Source organism: Diospyros lotus, chromosome 4 (assembly GCF_014633365.1).
Source record: "Diospyros lotus cultivar Yz01 chromosome 4, ASM1463336v1, whole genome shotgun sequence".
NCBI lineage: Eukaryota > Viridiplantae > Streptophyta > Magnoliopsida > Ericales > Ebenaceae > Diospyros > Diospyros lotus.
In genome coordinates, this window is record NC_068341.1 from 35114393 (window position 1) to 35132755 (window position 18363).

Consider the following 18363-nt stretch of genomic DNA (forward strand, 5'->3'; position numbering starts at 1 on the left):
CAAAGTTTTCTTAGGTCTGCCTTTATATTTTTTTTTGACTAATTATTTCATTTCATCAACTCTCCTCATAAGAGCAACGTCTCTTGGTCTCTTTCTCACATGCCCAAACCATCTTAATTTAGTCTCTCTCATATTCTCCTCGATTGACACTACTCCTAACTTATTACGAATAATCTTATTTTTAATTTTATCTCTTCTTGTCCGCACATCCATCTTAACATCCTCATCTCTGCTACGCTCGTTTTTTGCTCATGCTAGTATTTGATTGCTCAACATTTTGAGCCATATAACAAGACTAATTTTATAGCTGTTCTATAAAATTTTCTTTTCAATTTTAATGACATTTTACCATCAGATAGCACCCCCGATACATTTCTCTATTTTAGCCAACCTGCCTTAATTCTATGTGATATCCTCGTGAATTTCTCCATCTTTTTGAATAATTGATCTCAAATATCGAAAATAATATTTTCTTTGTAAAATCTGATTTTCTAATTTTATTATAACATCCTCCACTCTTGCATTCTTACTGAATTTACATTCCATATATTCTGTTTTCTTTCTATTTAATTTAAATTCTTTAAATTTTAAATTATTTCTCCACAACTCAAACTTAGTGTTCATTTCTTTTGTTTCATCCACCAACACTATGTCATCTACAAATTACATACACCATGGTACTTCTGTCTGCATATCTTTAGTGAGTTTATCCATTGCTAAAGTAAATAAATATGGACTTAATACAGAACCTTAATGCAGTCAAGAGCAAGAGCAAGAGCAAGAGCAGAGAGGCCCAGCCCAATTCCCAAGAGGTGAACGAATTTATTTGTCTTAAACAAGGAACTACACATAAATTGTTTCAGAACCTAATCAACATCCAAGACCAAATATACATGTTTCGATGAGATATATTACACATACAATTACACGTAACAAAATGGTCATCCATAGCTCCACCATGTTCCCAAACAGCATCGCTCGTTCAAGTCTTTGATGCTTTAAGCTTAAGGAAAGGATGTTTCTAAATCCCTTGCTATGCATCCAGTTTACAGTATGGCAACCTCAGAAGAAGATCCCATCCATCCACATCATCAGCTTACAAAACTCCAAAACCTGTTTCCAATACAAATGCATTTTGTTAGACAATAAAATCTTAAGGGGAAACCAGTTGAGAATAGCAAATTTAACATATTGAAGATCGTATCTTCATGAAAGGCTAGCTCAACGAGTAGTCCACCATTTTCTCAAAGGAAGGAATAATTCTGGATCCTCTTTTGTTGCCAACACCTCAAGCAATATCAATCAATTTAATAAAGTGGCAAAGGCAAAGCATTTAAAGAAAAGTAAGAAAAAAGGTATGAACTTGAAACTTAAAAAGTAACTCTAGTTGAGAAGCAAAGCCAAGCAGCTTGATTGAAGCTTTTAGCTTCTTCAACAGTTGGCCTGATCTTGAGCAACGAGAGGTTTGGCTCCTAAAACCTGCCCTGTCAGTTTAACTGGAATTTTATACAGCCTTTTCAATTATCACAAGAATTTTAAGATTATAATCCTGCTCTAGCCTCTAGATATGACAACCTATGCACATATACATATTGATGTTCTGATTGGTAAGTCAATGCAATAAAGATCTCTGAAGGTTTCTTATTTCGAGCTACTGGAGAATAAGCCTTTTGGACGTACCTTCAACAACCAGCAAGCAACATCAAATGATTAGCAAATGAAAAGGAAGTAATGCCTTGAGGCCCTTGGCTAGTTGACTGCAAATTTTTTCTAACATGAATCAATTTTCTTAAGAGTAAATTATGAGAGTGATGAAACAAGAAGTACAAATATTAACTTCAGGAGTCTCAAAAGAAGTGTAAATAGTCTGAGATTTTACTTTCTCATCAATGTGATGCAAATTTGGTGTTAAGACAGCTCCAAGCCAATAATATACCAACATGCCATGATGTCAAAAAATTAGGTTCACCCAATAAATCACTTGCAAGCTTGTAAATGTTTATGCTAAAATCTTACCAAACATGACAGACTGACTTTTTATGAAGCTTAAGTCAAGCTTTAGCTCCTTCCCTTCCTTTAGTTTATAATTGTTGGAACAAAGGAAATAGAAGACTTACTCGGCTAATTGGCTCACCGTTGAATGCAGAAAATTATATTTCCTAATGTAGACATAGAATGTAGATTGATAGTTTCCTTATGAAGGAGTCAAGGCTCACTTTAAATATGACTATAATCGTGTGCTGAATATACAAGAATTCGGTGAATTCCTTCATGGTATCAGAGCCATCTTTCTAGGGCATCTTTTTCTAGCCTTCATTGCTTCTCTCATTTCCAGCTTTCTTTGTCTCTCCAGCCTTCATTGCCACCATCACATAGTTGTTGTTCTGCCTTCATCGCAACCTTTCCTAATCATTCTACATTCTTTTCATCACAATATGTCAACTATTTCTAGGATTCTATCTCAACTACTATGGGTGAAATATTGGCCGCACCTACGACTATCACTGCAGTAGGAACTGGAATCGATTTCCAGAATAAAAATCCTCTATATCGGCTTGATGGAACTTACTACCTACAATGGAGTCAAGTAGTTCACACTTTTCTCAGAGGAAGAGGAAAGATAGGATATCTTACCGACCCTAGCCCAAAAGAAACAGATCCAGGATTTAGGGCATGGATGAAGAAGATTCAATGATTATGTCTTGGTTATGGAATTCCATGAAACGAGAGATTAATAAAAATTTGATGTGGTGCAAAATATGGGAGAATCAGCAACTGATTTACTCCAAGAAGAAAGATGCAACATTGATCTACGAGTTGAAAAATCAAGTAAGCTCTATCAAATAAGGGGGAATGTCTATCACTGAATATTACAATAAGATGACAAGATTTTGGCTTGAAATAGACCACAAACAAGATCTGAAATTGGAATACAACGATGACATTCAAGTGGTTCGAGAGTTACTTGAAAATGATCGAGTACTTGAATTTCTTACAGGATTGAATTCTGAGTATGATCAGATTAGAGTTCAAATCCTTGGTAAGGTTCCTATACCAACCCGTTGTGAATTTTTTTCAATTGTTCATGCTGAAGAGAGTCGACGAGGTGTTACGCTGGAACCTCGTATACAAGAGGCTGCAGCAATGGTCTTTCGTTGACCTAGCAAAGGAGGGAATAAAAGAACAATAATTTGCAGCCAACATAATCAAGAAAACACTCTAACAAAGATGGATTGTGGTGCAACTATTGCAACAAACCTCGCCACTCAAGAAATTGCTTTAAACTTCATGGAAAGGCCCAAGTTTTGGCATGAATAGGAGGATTCAAGGGCCAAGCAGCCAAGCTAATGTGGCCAGCAAAGAGCAGTCACTAATCGATACTGCATAGCTAGACAATGAGTCGTCTACAGAATTCAACAAAGAAGATATAGGAAGATTGAGACGCCTTCTTGAATCTCTCGATAAATTTACAGGTTCTTGTTCTCTTGTTAAAAGTGTATGTGTCTATGATTGATTCTTTTAAAGCATCACATACTAAAATGGGTAGATGGGTTATAGATTTCAAGGCTACTGATCATATGACTTATGATATCACTCTCTTTCATTCATATAAACCAACCCAAGGAAACCAAAAAATTACTATAGCTGATAGCTCTCCCACTGATATTGTTGGACAAGGAAGTCTACATCTTACTCCTTCCATATCTCTTACAAATGTCCTTCATATCCCTCATCTTTCAACTAATCTTATCTCTGTCCAAAAAATTACTAAAGAACTCCATTGCAAACTAACATTCTTTGACTCTCATTGAGTGTTTCAGGATCAAGACTTAGGGAAGATGATTGGATTTGCTAGAGAGCATGATGGGTTGTACTACCTTGAGGATCAATGGTTGAATAAAGGGAAACCAATCTCCTTTCTCTCAAACCCTTGTAGCCACATCTAATAAACAAATGATTTGGGTACATCATCTTTGTCTTGGTCATTCGCCTTGCCATTATTGTTGAGAGATCTAGTTGTGTCAGATTTCCAATGTGAAGTGATGTCAATTTGCTAAACATTGTTGTACTTCCTTCCCTATCAATTCAATGAAATGCAATTAGTCTTTTACTTTGATACATTCTGATATTTGGGGGCCGACAAAGGTTTCTGGTATTCATCGGGCTAAGTGGTTTGTCACTTTTATTGATGGCTGTACTAGAACTATTTAGTTGTTTTTAATGAAAGACAAATCTGAAATTAGTTCACTATTTTCTCAATTTCAAAAAAATGATTTTTACTCAGTTTGGAGCAAGAATAAGACAGTTTCGCTCAGATAATGGCAAGGATTATTTCAATCAGAATCTCTCTTCCTTTTTTTATCAAAGAGGATATTGTTCATGAATCTTCCTATGTTGAAACCCCATAGCAAAATGAGGTGGTAGAACAGAAAAACCGTCATCTCCTAGAAGTTACTCATGCACTTTTTTTTCAGTCCAATGCTCCCAAATTCCTATGGGAGGAATCTAGTGTTATTAAAGGCCCAAGGTGCAAAAGGGTGTTGGAACCTAAGGCGCAAGGCGAGGCGCGTGTCTGATGGAACTAAGCGCATGCTAGCTAAAATATATATATATATATATATCATAGTTGAAGAATAAGGTATAAAATAAGTCCTAACTCCTAATAACATATTCACAAACATGTTATCAAGGAAATTAAAAAAATTCAGCATATACTAATGAAAATAATAAAAAATGCCAAAAGATGCAATATAAAGTCTTTAAGTCAACTTAAATTAAATTTTAAAACAATTTATAGGTTTTAAATCTGAATCAAGATTAACTAATTATGCATTTTAAATAATCTAAAAGTCATCCTCATCATCAAAATCAAACATTTCCATATTTTCATCATTAGAAGTATCATCTCTAATATCTTTTTCCACGTCATCTCCCTCTCCATCTTTATCTAGTTCAAATTCAATTGGAGCATTTGAAATAGTAACCCTTTTAGTCACTGTCAAATTTGTAGTTGAAGAAATAAATTTAAACCCTGAACAATAAAAAGTTAAATAAACCAATAAATAGTAAAATAAAAACTTAAAAAACAGTTAAAAAAGCCCAGGCATGCCTTGGTGGTCTGCACCCATCTAGAGACATCCAAGTGCCCATGGTGCGCCTAGGCACGCCTTTAATAACACCGGGAGAAGCAGTTCTAACAATTACTTATCTCATAAATCGTCTTCCTTTTAAAGTCCTAGCCAATCATAGTCCTATACATATTTTGTCCAATCATTTTCCAGACATCGTGTCTACTAGAAATCTGTCCCCAAAGGTATTTGGCTATGTTGCTTTCGTGCATATTCACAAAACTCACAGATCTAAATTGGACCCTCGGGCAAAGAAGTGCATCTTTGTTGGTTATTCTTCTACCAAAAACGGTTACAAATGTCATGATCCTTCTAGTCGATGCACCTGTGTTTCTCTTGATATCACATTTCATGAGTCCCAACCTTTCTGTAGCTCTCCTCACACCCATCTTCAGGGGGAGGAGTCCAGAAATGAAGATGTGTGCTCAGGTTCCATCCTCGTTCTCGAACTAAATGCAAAGCTTCCTAATAAACCATCATCATCTCAACCCTTTCCTAGGGTTATCATTCCAGAAACAATTGACCAGGTTGCAAATATGGCGATATCACTGCTCCAAAGGACATTGACATTGAAGCTACCAATGACACTACAAATGTCCTTGAACCTGCCAATGACATTGAACCATATGCCAATGACACTGCAAATGTTCTTGACCCTGATATTCCATTGAACCTGCCACTGACACTACCAATGTCCATGAACAGGTGCAAATCCATAACCCTTTAAAGACGCTGAAACAGTATTCAAGAAAAGTAAAACCCTCACAGCCACTCAAGCAAGTCCAAGAATCAACTCCAAGTCTAGGTAATGAACACTTTAAACTTGTTCAATTCTGAAACTGACAACACTATTGTTTGTGATGCTAACTCAAATTGTGATCTCTATCTTCCTATTGCTTGGAGAAAAGGGACACGAAAGCGTACCCAACATCCTATAGCCCATTTCATCTCCTCACATAGATTATCCTCCCAGCACAAAAGCTTTCTCTCCACCTTGAACTCAATCAAAATACCCAAAACAATATATGATGCTTTAAGGGTTAATAACTAGACATATGCCATAGAGGGGGAAATGAGAGCTTTGGAGAAGAATAAAACATGGGAGATGGTGGTGTGTCGTAAGGAAAAGAAAGTAGTTAGCTGCAAATGGGTCTAGACTGTTAAATTTAAGATAGATGGAACTATTGAACGGTACAAGACAAGGCTAGTTGCAAAAGGCTACACACAAACTTATGGGGTGGATTACTAAGAGACCTTTGCACTGGTGGCAAAAATGAACGCGGTGAGAATCCTATTATCTCTAGCAGTTCATTTTGGCTGAGAAATTCAACAGTATGATGTAAAAATGCATTCCTTCATGGAGACTTAGAAGAAGAGGTGTAGATGGAGCCACCACCAAGGTTTTGATGGCAAACATGGTCTTGGCAAGGTATGCAAACTAAAGAAAGCCTTGTATGGGCTAAAACAATCTTCGTGAGCTTGGTTTAAGGCTATAATGCAGTTTGGGTATAAGCAAAGTCATGGTGACCATATTTTATTTGTTAAACACTCAAGGTAAGGAGAAAGACTACAGTCTTATTGGTATATGTAAATGATATTATTGTGATTGGGAGTGATGAAGAAGAAAAACTGAGGTTCAAAACACAATTGGCTCGAGAATTTGAAATGAAAGAGCTGGGGAAATTGAAATACTTCCTTGGAATTGAAGTAGCATATTCTAGACAAGGGATATTTATATGCCAATAAAAGTATATTTTAACCTACTCAAGGAAAAAGATACCATTGGATGCAAACCAGTGAGTACACCTATTGATCCAAACCATAGAATGAACCAAGAAAGCAAGGAGGGAACAATTATTGATAAAGGCGCTACCAGAGGCTAGTAAGAAGATTGATTTATCTCTCACACACCGGACTTGACCTTGCTTATGCTGTGGAAGTAATTAATCAGTTCATACATGATCTAAGGAGGAACATCTACAAGAAGTTTAGAGAATTCTCAGGTACTTAAAAGCTACTCAAGAAGAGGAATTTTGTTCAAAAAGGGAAGTAATTTGACAGTAGAGGCATACACTGATGCTGACTATGCAAGATCTCTCACAGATAGGAGGTCAACTACAGGCTACTACACTTTTATAAGAGGAAATTTGGTTACTTGGAGGAGCAAGAAGCAAAATGTGGTAGCTAGGTCAAGTGCAGAAGTAGAATTTCGTGCTATGGCTCTGGGTATGTGTGAGCTTTTGTGAATCAAAATAATTCTAAAGGATTTGATGATTGAAAGTGGATCGATGAACCTATGCTATGATAACAAATCAACTATCAGTATAGCACACAATCCAATATAATATGATCGAATGTAGCATATAGAAGTGGACAGACATTTCATCAAAGAGAAAATTGACAGTAGATTCATTACTATCCTTCACGTGGCATCAAAGAATCAATTGGTTGATGTTCTAACCAAAGGGTTATCCATTTCTAGGTTTCAAGAGATTACTAGCAAGCTGGGAATGGAAAATATCAACTCACTAGCTTGAGGGGGAGAGTTGGAATAAAGGAAATAGAAGACTCACTTCACTAATTGGCTCACCATCGAATGCAGAAAATTATGTTTTCTAATGTAGATATAAAATGTATAGTTAGCTATTTTTTCTGTATAAATTAGCTACCTAATTAGTTAGTTTCTTAATTGTTTATGTTTCCGTAATAGCTAGTTTCCTTAGAAGATAGATTGATAGTTTCCTTATGAAGGTGTCAAGACTCACCTTAAATATGACTGTAAATGTGTGCTGAATATGCAAGAATTCGGTGAATTCCTTCAATAATGTTTATGCTCAAGTCCTACCTGTAGTTGCTGGGGCAATTTATGATCAAGCAAAACTACATTCGCTAAACACAAGAAAGATATTTGCATTAAGAGTGAAACATTAGGTCCTTCAGGAGTTGATTTTCTATAATGCATTTCTTGTCCCACCCCCAACCTGAAACAACAGCAACATAGTAAGTCTTATTCCTACCAGGCGGGCTTGGATCTATGAATTCTAGTTCATCATCCTTTCTATCTATAACCATATCTTCAGTAAGCCCATTATAACCAAGTCATGCCTAAGAGTTTTCCACCAATTTTCTTGGTATCACTCTTATCTCTTTCATTGCCAATTTCCTCCTTTCCTCTACTCTCCCCACAATAACATCTACTAGTCTTCTTTTCACAAGACCAGATGATGAGAAATTTTGATTTAGGTATAATGGCTTTTATGATAAGATTTTAGTAGATATTTGACTTTGTGGTTTGGATTTGAATAAATTTTATGATAGGATTTTAGCCTATAAAAAGGTCTTCTTAATGTAACAAAGGGATAGTTTAGAATATGAGTTGGTGAGTAACCCTTCATGAATTTTAGACAAATAAGAAATCGTTGGGGTGTAACCCTTCATAGCAATGCACTACATTGCTCGGATGTAGTGACAAATGAGCTAGAGCCGCTGCATCAATGTCTGGATGTAGCGTCAAATTTGCAAGGGTCCTCACATTTTCATGGACAGATGTGAGTAAAGAAGCTAGTCTAAGATCATAGATTAACACTTGAATCATGGAATATTGGGACTTTGACAGGTAAATCTATGGAAGTGTGGATGTGATGATTAGAAGAAAATTAATATTGTGTTCCTCCAAGATATGAGATGAGTTAGAGATGAAGCTAAAATATTGACAAAATCTGGATATAACTTTGCTACTCAAGAAGGAATCGGGCAAAGATGGGAGAGAGGATTATTATAGGTATGACTTTAAAAGATGGGTAGCGAATGTGATGAGAATAGGAGATGGGATTATTGTAGCTAAAATTGTTCTAGGAGAAGAAAATATGAATATTGTAAGCAGATATACACCACAAGTTGGGTTAAGAGAGGAGATAAAAGGAAAATTTTGAGAAGATTTAGAGCAGTTGCTATAAAGGATACCAAGAGGAAAGATCATTATGGGAGGCAATTTAAATAGTCATGTGGGCAGAGAAGGGAATTGGTATTGAGATTACATGGAGGTTGTGGATTTGGAGAAAGAAATCATGAGGGTAAGTTATTTTGGATTTTGCCACATCATATGAACTAATCTTGACCAACACTAGGTTTAATCCAAAATAACCAGCTAATCCCCCTGCATGCAATTTCAAATAGTCTCTAAATGAGGTTCATGGAATGAATAACTTGGTGCCTTTAAAAAGATTGCCATCATGAATGACAAAATCAACAAGGGGCACGCGATTACCTTCACTAACCTCGAGGTAAATAGAGCCAAAATCAGGACAATTAAGGTAAGTGTCCTTCACCTTATCAAAACCAATAACCTTTGTATTCATCACTTGAAGAAAACTAACTACTCGGCTAAGGGCATCAACAACTTTGTTATCAACCCTAGAACAATGCTTAAGGACAAAGGTGTACTAACTAAGGAATTCCACCCACTTAGCATGCCTAGAGTTCAACTTCTTTTGAGACTACAAGTATCTTAATACTAGGTGATTAGAATATAGAACAAATTCTTGTGGTAATAGATTCCAATAGCAAAGAGACTGGACAACAACATAGAACTCTTTATCATAATTGGAATATTTCTGTTTAACTTCATTGAGTTTCTCACTATAGAATGCTATTAGGTGACCCTCTTGGCTAAGAACACCTCCAATACCAATGCCAGATGCATCACAGACAACCTCAAACACTCTACTAAAATCAGGATGTCGTAAGACAAGTGTTGTGACCATCCTTTCTTTAATTTCCTTAAAGGCTTTATCAAATGAACTAGGCCACAAAAACTCTCCTTTCTTTAAACAACCTGTAATTGGAGCCATGACAGTACTAAATCCCTTAATGAATTTCCTGTAAAAAGTAGACAGGCCATGGAAACTACAAATCACTAACACTGTCCTAGGTTCAGGCCATTCTCTAATAGCTCAAACTTTCTCAGGGTCAATAGCTATGCCCTAGGCCAGGATAATGAACCCTAAAAATCGAACTTGAGGTTGGAGAAAGGAACACTTCTTAAGGTTAACATACAATTTAGCAACCCAAAGAGTTAGGAACACTTGTTTGAGATGATCTAGATGCATATCTTAGGACTTGCTAAAAATCAATCAAAGTAAACAACCAAGAATTTTCCTATGAAAGGTTTAAGTACTTTTGTCATAACTCTCATGAAGGTACTAGGAGCAAAGGAGCATTAGACGGGCCAAAGGGCATAACTAACCATTCATAAAGTCCATTTTGGATTTTAAAAGTAGTTTTCCACTCATCTTCAAGCCAGATAGGAATTTGATGATACCTACCACTAGTGTTTTAAAACGTGCTAGGCGCTAGCCCCAGGTAGGGGCTAGGCGAAGCCTAGAAAAATTATTTAAATAAAATTTATATTATCCCAAATGCACATATTGTTGGAAATAAAATATTTCAAAAGGCATATTTTATGTCTAATTATTTACACATGGCCAAAGAAGACTTCAAAGCTTATCCAATATCCTAGATTTAATGTTTGCTTGGAGTCTGAATGAGATAGAGAGAGAGAGCCAAAGACATCAAAGGAAGAGTAGCGAGCAGCACTTGAGAGCCCCAATTTTCTCCTTCCAGCCTTCGTCCGTCCGTCTAGCAAAATCGTTCTATTTATATATAAATATATATTAATAGAAGGTGTGAAGCAGAGATAAGCCGCCAAGAAGAAGAAAGAGAAAGAGGCTGCTTCCACAGCACACTCTCATGCCTTATCCACATTTGTTCGGATTAGACCGAGTCCTCCTTTGGCTGTTGAAGACTTCGTCACTTGCAGCCACAACATCTACTACTTTTGAGTGAAGAAGCTGGATTTTATAGACAGGGGAAGCAGAATGTGGCCACAGATGCCCTATCTAGATGTTTTGAAGGACACTTGGCTGCCATTACCTCTATTATTCTGGATTGGTATCAAGAGGTCACAACCAACTATGCCAGGAATGGAAGCACTAAAGAACTTCTAGAACACTTAGTGATGGATCCCTCAACTAAGTAAGGTTATACTCTAATCAACGAGCTTATTCGTTATCAAGGAAGACTGGTGATCGGAGATGATGATCAGTTCAAGGGAAGGATATTGGAAGCTCTACATGAATCACCCATAAGGGAACATTCGAGGTATAGTAAATACTTACCACAAAGTGAAGTAGTTGTTCCATTGGCTAGGGCTAAAAAAGTATGTCATGGAATTTGTACTGGGTTGCGATGTATGCAAAAGATGTAAGTATGAGACAGTGGCTGCACCTGGATTATTGTAGCCCTTGGCTACACCGGGGTTACCTTAGGAAAGCATTTCAATGGACTTCATTGAAGGGCTACCCAAGTCAGAAGGGAAGGACTGTATTATGGTGATTATGGACCGATTCACGAAGTATGCTCACTTCCTGGGATTAACTCACCCTTACACAGCCCAAGAGGTGGCCAACCTCTTCCTTGATCAAGTGGTAAAATTGCATGGGACCCCCCACTCGATTGCATCAAACATGGACAAAATCTTCACAAGCTTACTATGGAAGGAATTGATGAAGGCTATGGGTACCAAATTACATATGTCTATTGCCTACCATCCCGAATCTGATGGCCAAATAGAGAGAGTGAATCAGTGTTTGGAGGTTTACCTACGTTGCATGTGTTTCCTAGAACCTAAAGGGTGGCACAAATGGCTAGCCTTGGCATAATGGTGGTACGATTCAAGCCACCACAACTCTATCACGATGTCCCCATTTGAGACTCTATACGGGTACAAACCACCCCTACTTCCAACCGTCAAAGATTCAACTGCAGTGGTTGTAGTGGATGCTTATCTACAACAAAGGCAACAAATTCTACAATTATTAAGGAAGGAGTTAGCCAACTCCAAGAATCGCATGAAACAATTTGCGAACAAAAGGAGTGAACGGGAGTTTGTTGTGGGGGATCATGTGTTCTTAAAACTCAAACATGGGCACCTTAAGGCATTACTGCAAGGGTCGGTTTCCAAGTTGAGCCCCAAATTCTATGGCCCTTTCCCCATCGGCCTATCGATTGCAATTGCCTAAAGACTCTAAGATCCATTTGGCATTCCATGTCTCACTACTAAAGAAATCAATAAGGTCAAATCCAGTAAGTTCTTCTCTACCAGTTGCATTCAACATACCCATGGAGCCGACAACCATAATGGACAAGAGCTTCATCTATAAACAAGGGGCTCCAATAACCCAAGTCTTAGTTAAATGGGCCCATTTACACTTGGACAACAACACATGGGAATACCTCCTTGACCTTCCCAAGCAGTTTCCTCAAGCAGTCAGCTTACTTAACATTTCTTGAGGACAAGAAATTTGTAAGGGCAATTGTCATGTAAGTAGGGGCAATAAGGGTAATATATTGTATATGAACTGATAGTAACAATTATAGCTCCTATTAGTTGTACTTAAAGATAGCTTAGGGCGGTTGTACTTGGCGAGCAGTTAGCGCCACAGGGAGTGTTGGATCAGTATATATACAACTAACCACACCCAAATTGAGATCATGCAATACGATAATTGAGATCTCTTTTCCCGCCTCTCTCTCTCTCTCTCTTTCCCGCTCTTTGCTCTCTAATTTCCCCCACCTTCTTCCCTTAATTCTCCGATCTCTCTGAATTCTCATTGTCTCAGTGAGAATTTACCTTGTCAGATCCTTAGATTTGACAGGTGATTTTATTAATGGCTCTACTATCTACACACATTCGCCCAAATCCATCTTTCTTTGGAGTTAAAAGGGCTAGGACAATACAAGGGCTAAGGCTATGTCAAACTACTCCTTTCGTCAAAAGGTCTTCTACTTGCCTATTCAATTTAGCTTGCACTTTTGGGTTCATCCTATAATGGGGCAAATTAGATAATTGAGACTCAGGAACTAGATCAATGGCATGCTGGATATCCCTCATAGGTGGTAGGTCACTAGGGAGTTCATTAGGCATAATATCAGGAAATTCTTCTAACAATGACTTCATCCCAGATGGAAATTCCAAACTCTCCGAGGAACTCAAAGCGGACTCCTTAGCTATGATGGCTAATTTGTATCCACTTTCTTGATAGTTTTTTTCAAATGCCTTAGGAGCTATTAAATGAATGTGCTTTTTATTGTGTATTGGTGGTGCTTGTCTGGGCTTGGTCCTAGTGCCTCTACTAAAAGGTTTAGCAAGGATCATTGTGAGTTTCTTACCCTTATAGTTGAAGACATAGGTATTTTCTCGCCCAATAATGAACTATATTCATGTCATAAAGCCAAGGGCAACCTAAAAGAATATGGGCAACATCCATAGGTAAAACATCAAAAAAATCTCATCTTTGTAAGCACCCAGTTGAATGGGAACAAGACATCTCTCGGTGACTGGTAAGGTTGTATTATTCAACCATGCAACTTTAAATGATTTTGGATGTGGTTCTACTTTAAGGTTCAATCGTGTAATTGCAAATTTAGAAACCATATTCATAGTACTATCCCCATCAATAATTAGTATGAAAGTTCTCTCACCACTCCCAATGCATGTCTAAAAAATATTGTACGTTTTCCATTCTTCATCATGGACACTCCAATGTTAACTTGTTTGACCAAATCAAGATCATCATTAGCAGGACAAGCATTCCTTTCTAGTGTTTTATGTGAATTAGAAATCTTATTGGAAGCAATGTGTATCCCTGAGGTGTGGAGTGCACCATGTATAGACTCGAGGGGGCTCTACAAAATCATCACCTATCTTTTGCTCACTGAGTATTTTAAAGACTTGTGTCATCTGCTCAGTAAGGGTTCCCATTGTTTTGGAAAGGTTTCCCACTATATTTGAAAGACTCTCAAGATTGTTCATTCGGGTTTCAATGGATTTAATTGAGTTTTGTAATGAATGAAGAACGGTTGACTAGTAGACAAGGTTGTTCATGTTTGTTAGGGGCCATGGAAAAGGAAACAAATAGTATGAGGAAGAAGGCCAAGGAAGGATGAAATAAATTAGGCGAATGCTGACAAGACGCAAATTGCAACTTAAAAATAGACTAGAAACCTACTAAGATGCACAAATAGGACTAAGAAACTTAAATTAAGTGACAATATCAATAACAAAAAAATAATGCTCGAGATGCAAAAAATATGATAAGAATTTTTTTTTTCTAGGTTTCGCTCTTTTTTTTTTAATCTTAATTCTTTTCACAATAAAAGAATATTAAATGGACCTAAACAATTTACTAAAGATACCCAATAGATAAATATTAATCAAACTTCCATAGGAAAGAATATACCTTTAACCAAAGCAAAATGGAGGTTTGGTTGATGGTGTAAAAGTAATGAAGCCTGCAGGTATATGCATTGGGTATGGATAAGGTTCATGGGTTGATAGGCTTGGGAATAGGGTCCAAGTTAGGAAATGGGTCAATGGCTAATTGGGTTGTTAAATGGGTTGGTCAAAGTGTAATGGATATTCAATTAGGGTTTGGGTCTAGTGAGAAATTGGGCCGGGTAACTTAAAAGTGCAATGGCAATAGGAATTAGTGAAGATGTAGGAGTTTCTGACAAGATCCAGCTTGAGTCACAGTGACGCCGAGGCATAATGATGGTGGCAATCAGCGACTGGTGTACGTGAGCAAATCAGACAATGGATGATTTGGCATCGTTTATTACTGTCACAAGGCCGGTTATGGCGAATCTTTCGCAGTCAAGTCAATCCCGTTGGGTTCGCTAACTTGCTGCCAACAAGTTGGAAAAGGGTAATGATATTGTCACTTTGGGATTTCGACACCACTGGTTGAGGATTCCAACATCGTTGTGTTGGCTGTTTAAAGCTTCTGCTACTGCTAGGGTTTGCGGCGAGGATTGGCTAGGGTTGTCAATGTCTCCAATGAGGCTCTGCAAAGGAGTCCGATCGGTAATGGCTTCTATGGCCAAGATTTGCACTAAATCATCAATGGTGGGTATGGGCTTGGAAGGTTTTGTGAGTTTTCCAAAATTTTCTAGAAAATTTTAGAAAATCCCCAAAAACAATTTAGGAACCTGGCTCTGATACCAATTGATGCAGAACCCAAACCAAAAGAAACAAGAGTAATCCCGATTACTCAAAACCAATATCAATATTCGATATCATTTATCAAAATATGTCCTTCAATACTTCCTTTAGGAATTATTTATAGACAATTAATAGATATAAACCTATTCTAATAAGAATTCCTTTCTAACTAGGATTCCTTGTTATAAAGGTAATCCTAATCTAATTAGGATTCTAGAACATAAAAGAAATTAAAAAAAACTAGGAAACAAATGACAATAAAGAAATTAATAAAACAATATTAATTTCTACTTTTATGTCTAAAATATTGTTTCCCAAAATATTTCTGTATGAACTTCATCAGTACGTCTCTTGACTTTTAAACAAAGGGGAAAACTATTTACCTTTGGTGGACAGCGTCTTTTGGTTCACAACCATTTAACATCTATGCCTTCTGACATTTTCAGCACTTAGTTATATGCATTCTTTCCTTTCTTTCAGTCCTCTCTCACACTTTTTCCCAAAGAGCTTTTGTTTTCTCCAGCTTTGTTGAATCCTAAGACAATTAGAATGCCCAAGGACAGTGTTCTTAAAATGCACATCAAGGCTTTCACTCTCCATTCTTCTACGTTGTTTTTGCACATCTATTATATAAATCCTCAAATCACTAGGAGTATTTTGCAATAATGTATCAACTCATTTCCAGATTGTTGTGACTATTAACCCTATTGACATAAAAAAAAAGTAGACAAAAAAGGAAGAGAAGAAGATCTACATGCTAATCATACCAGGATTCATTCAAGTATCACTCGCAATCAGACGTCTCTTCTGAATCAGACAGAGGCAAGAGAGTGCAGATCCCTAGCATGTGCCCATTGAGGCACACATAATACTCAACACAATCTTCATAAGCACCTAGCCTGCAGCTAGCACTTTGTGGTATCATCCTAGCTTGCAGCATGCTCCACAGTTTTGCCTTGCAATAGGGACACACCTCTGTAGGATGCAGCTGGGCCCCCCTCCCAATTAGCATCCTCCGAACCTTTGACATTGCAAATGACTTGAAAACTCCTCGAAAAAATCCTATGTCTCCCTCTTCACCTTGGTCAAGATGTTCGCAAGGGTCAGACACATATAGAACATCAGTTCTGCATTGTGGCAAAAGAAAGCTCTTGCCTGACGTCCTAGAGAATCGGGTCCTATAAACAAAGTGGCCGGGAATATGTATATTATTGAACAAGCCACCCTTGGTAGACCCAGAACAGTAGATAAGAAGCTTCCCAAGTGCACTCCAGTTCCCATCAACATTGTGACTCCCACCAGACTGGAGATCAACCATCATCTTTGGAGCTCTTGCCTTACAGAACTCCTTCCAGAGTACTCTTTTAGCAATATCATCAAACCATTTGCATGCACAAGAAAAGGTGGCTATCAACTTAGGATTCCAATTCAAGTGCTGAAAAACTAGGAAGATAGCATCCTCATTTACATGCCCTTTCATGCAAGCACAGCTTGTTGAGTGTACACAACGAGATTGCTTCGCCAAAATCATTGTCTCAACCTAGTAATATCAGAGCAGTCAGGAATAAAATCCATGTAGCGTGATAACAAAAAAAAGGTTACAGGTCAGACAACATATTCATTGCAAAAAAACATACCCAAATTTCTTAACCAGAGACACTACGAATTCTAGGAACTATGATCAGAACAAATGATACCATAATTGAAAGATGCAATTAACATTTTAGAAGCCAAGATAAATTTTAAACCCTCATTATCTAGAATGTAGATCATTTTGATACATGGAATACAAAGGGATTCGAAGGGGAACACCCTTCGTGTCAGCAAACATGAGGGTTCCAGGGTAGACTTGTATAGACTACCCTATTAGACTTTAATTTAAAGGTACTGTTAAATTGACTCTTCCAACAATTAGACATACGATGAAATTAAGATAATACAATCTCTTCCATAAAATTAACATTGCAAAAACACATTTTTTAAGGCACCAAAACTCCACTCTCCTCAGGTTTTAGTTAATTACATTAGCTTTTACCTGTCTTAATAATTTTTTTAAATGAATAAATACAACAACCACAAGCCTTCATCTCACTAGGTGGGATGGGGATGGCAACATGAATATACAAGCATGTGAAGAGATAGCACATCTATACACATATATCGTGCATGTCAGTAACATCCCCAGTTCAAGATGCACCAGAGGGACCTCTAGCTACCAAGATCTAAACAACCTTAAACTTCAAATTAATATATTAATATACCCATACACACACATATCGTTCAATTCAGTAGCATTCCCACTTCAAGGTGCATGAAAGGGATTCCCAGAGTACAAGATCCACAAAACCCTAAATTTCTAAATTAAATTGTTCCCGTATTTAACAATAAACAAATAAAGTGTTTCCCCGAATGATACCTAACGCTATAAATCAATTGCTATTCTATATAGCTTTCAAACGGCAAAGAAGCAGTGCTCAAAAAATCCCTACTCTGAAAACAATAAACAAAGAACACTTCACTCTTCCCACAGTTCACATGATCAGCACTGGTTTCAGAGCAGCCAACAACTCAAACAACACTGAATCCACTAAGAGCTTTACATGGCAGCTCGATTTCAACTATAAATTGCCACAGATCTTAATTCTTCACCTCAGCTCCGTTTCAGCATCGCCCCAACTGGGACAACAAGAAGCAACAGATCTAGGGGTTCTCGGGCAAATCAAGGAGCAAGAAAGTGAGAAATTACCGAGACAACTCCAAGAAATGCTCGGGAATTTCCCTATCCCACCGGGGCAGCTTCGTCTATAAAAGATTACGCTCTGAGCGACCCGCAGCGAGAAGGGAGCCTCGTTAGCGGCTGGCCCTTCATGTCTTAGCCCAAGCAAAATATATTATATAATATATATATATATATATGTGTGTGTGTGTGTAGATATAACCTGCAGGGTTAAAAGGCGGTGAGCTAAGTAGCGCAGTGACGAATCATACTGCGCCATGCGGAATTTGCCATTTTTTGTGACGTGGCACCGTGTGGACAGCTCGGCGGCCCATTTTGTGCTGTTTGGTGCCGCCGGAGAAGATATTGGCTGTAAAATTAGTTTGAATTAAGAAAATTTTTGTTAAATTTTAATATTTGACAATTAATATTTATTAAATTAATTAAAAATTAAACTT

General features: G+C 37.4%; 1 protein-coding gene across 5 annotated transcripts; it reads right to left on the reverse strand.

The window, feature by feature from the left end:
* Positions 1 to 768: 768 nt before the first annotated feature.
* LOC127799324 (EID1-like F-box protein 2) lies at positions 769 to 18103 on the reverse strand. Of its 5 annotated transcripts, XR_008022597.1 has the most exons (4): positions 17936 to 18103; positions 15957 to 16729; positions 15573 to 15724; positions 769 to 1113 (listed from the first exon to the last, which is right to left on the reverse strand). XR_008022597.1 is itself a non-coding variant. In XM_052333254.1 (3 exons), the coding sequence occupies exon 2, from the start codon at positions 16718 to 16720 to the stop codon at positions 15974 to 15976; it is 747 nt and encodes a 248-aa protein (XP_052189214.1). In that variant the 5' UTR covers positions 16721 to 16729; positions 17936 to 18103; the 3' UTR covers positions 769 to 1113; positions 15957 to 15973. The 5 variants fall into 5 exon arrangements, 4 of the variants coding, with proteins under 4 accessions (XP_052189214.1, XP_052189217.1, XP_052189216.1 ...); XM_052333254.1 differs by lacking the exon at positions 15573 to 15724; XM_052333257.1 differs by lacking the exon at positions 15573 to 15724 and having other exon boundaries at positions 17839 to 18077.
* Between the last annotated feature and the right edge of the window lie 260 nt (positions 18104 to 18363).